The sequence below is a fragment of the Aplysia californica genome, unplaced genomic scaffold (assembly GCF_000002075.1).
Source record: "Aplysia californica isolate F4 #8 unplaced genomic scaffold, AplCal3.0 scaffold00107, whole genome shotgun sequence".
NCBI classification, from domain to species: Eukaryota; Metazoa; Mollusca; class Gastropoda; order Aplysiida; family Aplysiidae; genus Aplysia; species Aplysia californica.
Genome location: NW_004797377.1, coordinates 475,703 through 479,335, shown reverse-complemented (window position 1 = coordinate 479,335; position 3,633 = coordinate 475,703). Strand labels below are relative to the sequence as shown.

The window sequence follows — 3,633 nt, the reverse complement described above, 5'->3', positions numbered from 1 at the left end:
TATGTTCGTCCTGCCCACTCAGCAGATTTATCCAATCAAAACACAGGCTTTCCTTCTTCATTCATTCATTCATTCAGTTGATATGTTCGTCCTGCCCACTCAGCAGATTTATCCAATCAAAACACAGGCTTTCCTTCTACTATTTCCCTCCTTTAATGTCACCTGCTCCATGCACTATGGAACGTTGTTTTAATGAACGCCATTTGTTATTAGAGCAACGGAGATTTCATTTTTAGCTTATTTTGTGCATTCAGTTGGTTTTTGGTTTCATCACCATCACTCCACAAGTATCATCTTTATCATCTGCATAATAATATGTGGGTGAGGGGTGGGGTAAGGGGGCCTATACATGTATGGTATGGATTCCTGTTATACCACTACTATATTACCATCCTCCTTTCACCCCTCTTAGCACCAAAAATAGGTCAACATGTTCGCACAGCTAAACCAAACGGCCTGCTGATGGCTTCAGAGGACCGATTTTTTCCCCAGTGTTTTTCAGGGGTTTATGGGTGGAGCAAAAAAACTACTTTTACTTTTGATGTAAGCGACGTATTTAAATGATATTTCACATCGAAAAACTAAGGACGTCAGCATCTAAATTTAGGGGGAAATGTTTGTATTCCTAAGCCTGCATAAAGTCAGTCTACCAGGCCGGTAAAAGCCAGTAGGGCAACATGGCGGGAAGGCTGGTTTAGGCCGGTATGGCTTAAAAAGGGTTAAGTAGTTGGGAGTAATTATAGTACACTAGGTCCGGTTAAAGGAAACGCAACATGTTCAATTAATGCGAACTTTGGTCTGCTTCATTTTTAAAAAGCTTTTCTTATACCCCTGATTTAAAACCCAGCATCTAAAACACGTCTCTGTTTCAAATGAATTTGCCAAACATGCAATTTTTACTCGTTCCTTTCTCGTCACCCACTAGTGACGTCATACCTCGTAGCCGTGTGACAATGGAAGTTTGTCAAGTGTGCCCGTGGCCTTAGGGCCAGCATAACTTTTCAAAAGACAACCATGCTGAACACGGCTGTACTATACTGGTCAGTCCTTTGTGCTCCGCTCGTGGACAACCACGTGGTTTCAAAACACAAAGGGAACGCCAATATCCATGAAAACCGTTTCATGCAGTATAGATTCACACACAATATCTATTGATATTTTTGTCCTGCCCACTCAGCAGATTTATCCAGTCAAATCACAGACTTTCCTTCTACCATTTCCCTCCTTTAAATTCACATGGTCTAAGCACACAAAAAAACGCTTTTAAAATGTTGAAGAACGCAATTTATTACCCGCGCAATTGACATTGCATCTGTAATGTGTATAGTGTGTTCGATTGGTTTCTGCTCAATTGTGCACATTAATAATATTGTTTGAGTCTGTAACCTCGCGTTTATTCAGAATGGCAAACTCACACTTTGTTTTCTGACACAACCCGACTAGCTTGAGTAAAAAAAAATGCCTTTAACGAATAGTGACTTCAAACACTCATTACTTGGTTATATAATTCGTTCATTTCTGTTCAGCACATTCACGATTATATCGACAAGAAAGGCTTGACATGCTAAACAGGATCTAAACACTGCGTAAAATTCTGTAACTCTATTTGTTATTGCACTTGTAGAATTGTGTCCAGTTTGAAGAGACAGGTGTTTCTTTTATGTATAATGGATTCACACACGGTTTCAGAACGCTCATTGCACATTAACTGCAATAAACATAATTTTAAATACAAATTGATTGGTTCACAACTCCTCTCTCTCCTTGTTCTCTTTCAGATACGTTTCGTTCATAGATACTATATCTAGTCTTTAGGCTTCTTTGACTGAGCTTCCACTTACATATTATTTGCAACATACATTATCAAGCTTGTAATAGTGTCACCAATCGTTAAATGTACACAAAGTTTGCCAAAAAATTATTGACTAGTGTACCTTCGTATGTAGTGTATTATTTATCTATCTACTACATTTCACATTTAATTTATTATCTTTTTTTTTTTAGTGTGTAAGACCTTTATGGATAGTCTTACTGCATACCTGAGGAGGGGGGTCTTCGAGGTTCCAACACAAATTTTACTTATAAAAATTAAACCCAAAACAGTGGAATGTCTGAAACCAAGAAAACTCAGATAGATTCTGAATCACAAGAGACAGGAACACGTAACGTAGACTGCAATTTCCCCACGGGAACAGCTATTACTAAATAACGTTGTGTGTTCATCCCTTTGTATACGTGTAGTGCTTCTTCTAACCTACGTGGTGAGAACCTCCCGCTTCTCACACACATTTTGCATACGCATACTTGGCCTACGTCACCGCCCACAAATGACACTTTTAGTAGTGAAACTTGTTACAAGAAATTAATTTGGTATATCTAGTAAACACATATTTTAGCACTACAGGTTCTCACATCATAATCATGCGTTCAATAAAAAAAATAGTGTCACGATTAGGAAAAAAACAACCCCTGATGGACTTGCCTTTAAAAGCGACATTGCCCAAGCTGTAAACCGTTTAAAAATCTGTATAAACCACACGCTTTGATTTTTTAAATTGATAATATTTATTAAGAAATTTTCTAGAATACAGCTTGCTGGTGTTTATAAAAGTATTGATCTGTTAAGACAAATTCACACACATCAATGTGCAAAAGCTAGAGCGTTTTTAAGTGCTATAGTTTAGGAAATATCTAGCTATACGTTGCACCACGAATTTTTGACCTCACTATAAAAGTGATCATAGTGCAGGATTGACCGAAAGTGATTGTTGTCGCGTGATAAAGGCGGCCACCTCTTGGAGGTTAACTATACTGGAGCAATGAATGTTTGTTCATCAAAAGTTGTTGTTACAGCATGACTGTATATGGCAGGAAGGGGGAGGGGCTCCTTTCGCAGGCTATTGGCTTTCCGGTCGACTGTCCTTATTTCTGTTTGCAGCAGAATGGATTTCCACCACTGGTCGTACATGTTTGTGAAAAAGACTTCTAAAGCAAACTGACAACTTGGACTTTTCTTTCATTAACAGGACTCAGGGGCTCGCCACATCCAAGAGGAGGAGTTGCGCGCTGATGAAAAGACGCAAGTTCTCAAAAGACTAACTGAACTCGAGGAGCGTTATAGCGCTAACCTTGCAGAGATGGTGAAGTTGGCAGGGGAGCTGAAGCGACTTAGAGAGGTAGGTCTAGTTCAATTTCTCTTTGTAATAGAAAGTCCTTGCATTTTGCTTAAAAATCAGGGTTAGAAACAACAGTTCAAAATAATGAGGCAAACAAAAGATACTGTTAATCTCTGCGCACTCCTTTTCGGATTAATGAATTTTCGGGGTGTAGCATTCTATTAATCCATCTACAATAGACATGATAGATAAAGGAAGAAATAAAATATACAAACAGCAACATGGACTTTGAGAGGAGTGGGTTGATTAGAGAAAGAAAGGTTTCTTTTAAAACGTAGATGTTAGACACTGCCATCGATATAATTTAGATCGTTTTAGGAGGTGGGTTTAAAATCTGCCTGTCAGGGCCACCCAGGCTGAGAGGGATACAATGTCCTAGAGTGACACTGGATAAATTGTCTCAGCATGATAATCGAACACAGGTCTCCAACGTTTGATGGCGAAATGTGTGTGTGTG

General features: G+C 38.9%; 1 protein-coding gene across 2 annotated transcripts in view; it reads left to right on the top strand.

Moving 5' to 3' along the window:
• Nucleotides 1-3,633, top strand: part of LOC101849532 (coiled-coil domain-containing protein 136-like) — a 9,910-nt gene that overhangs the window by 4,905 nt on the left and 1,372 nt on the right. The window contains exon 2 of one of the 2 annotated variants that reach the window (XM_013080939.2): nucleotides 3,027-3,176. The exons of the other annotated variant lie outside the window; for it this stretch is intronic. Within the exon in view, the coding sequence (XP_012936393.1) occupies nucleotides 3,027-3,176 (150 nt within the window). The remainder of the gene's footprint in view (nucleotides 1-3,026; nucleotides 3,177-3,633) is intronic. 2 annotated transcript variants of the gene reach the window in all.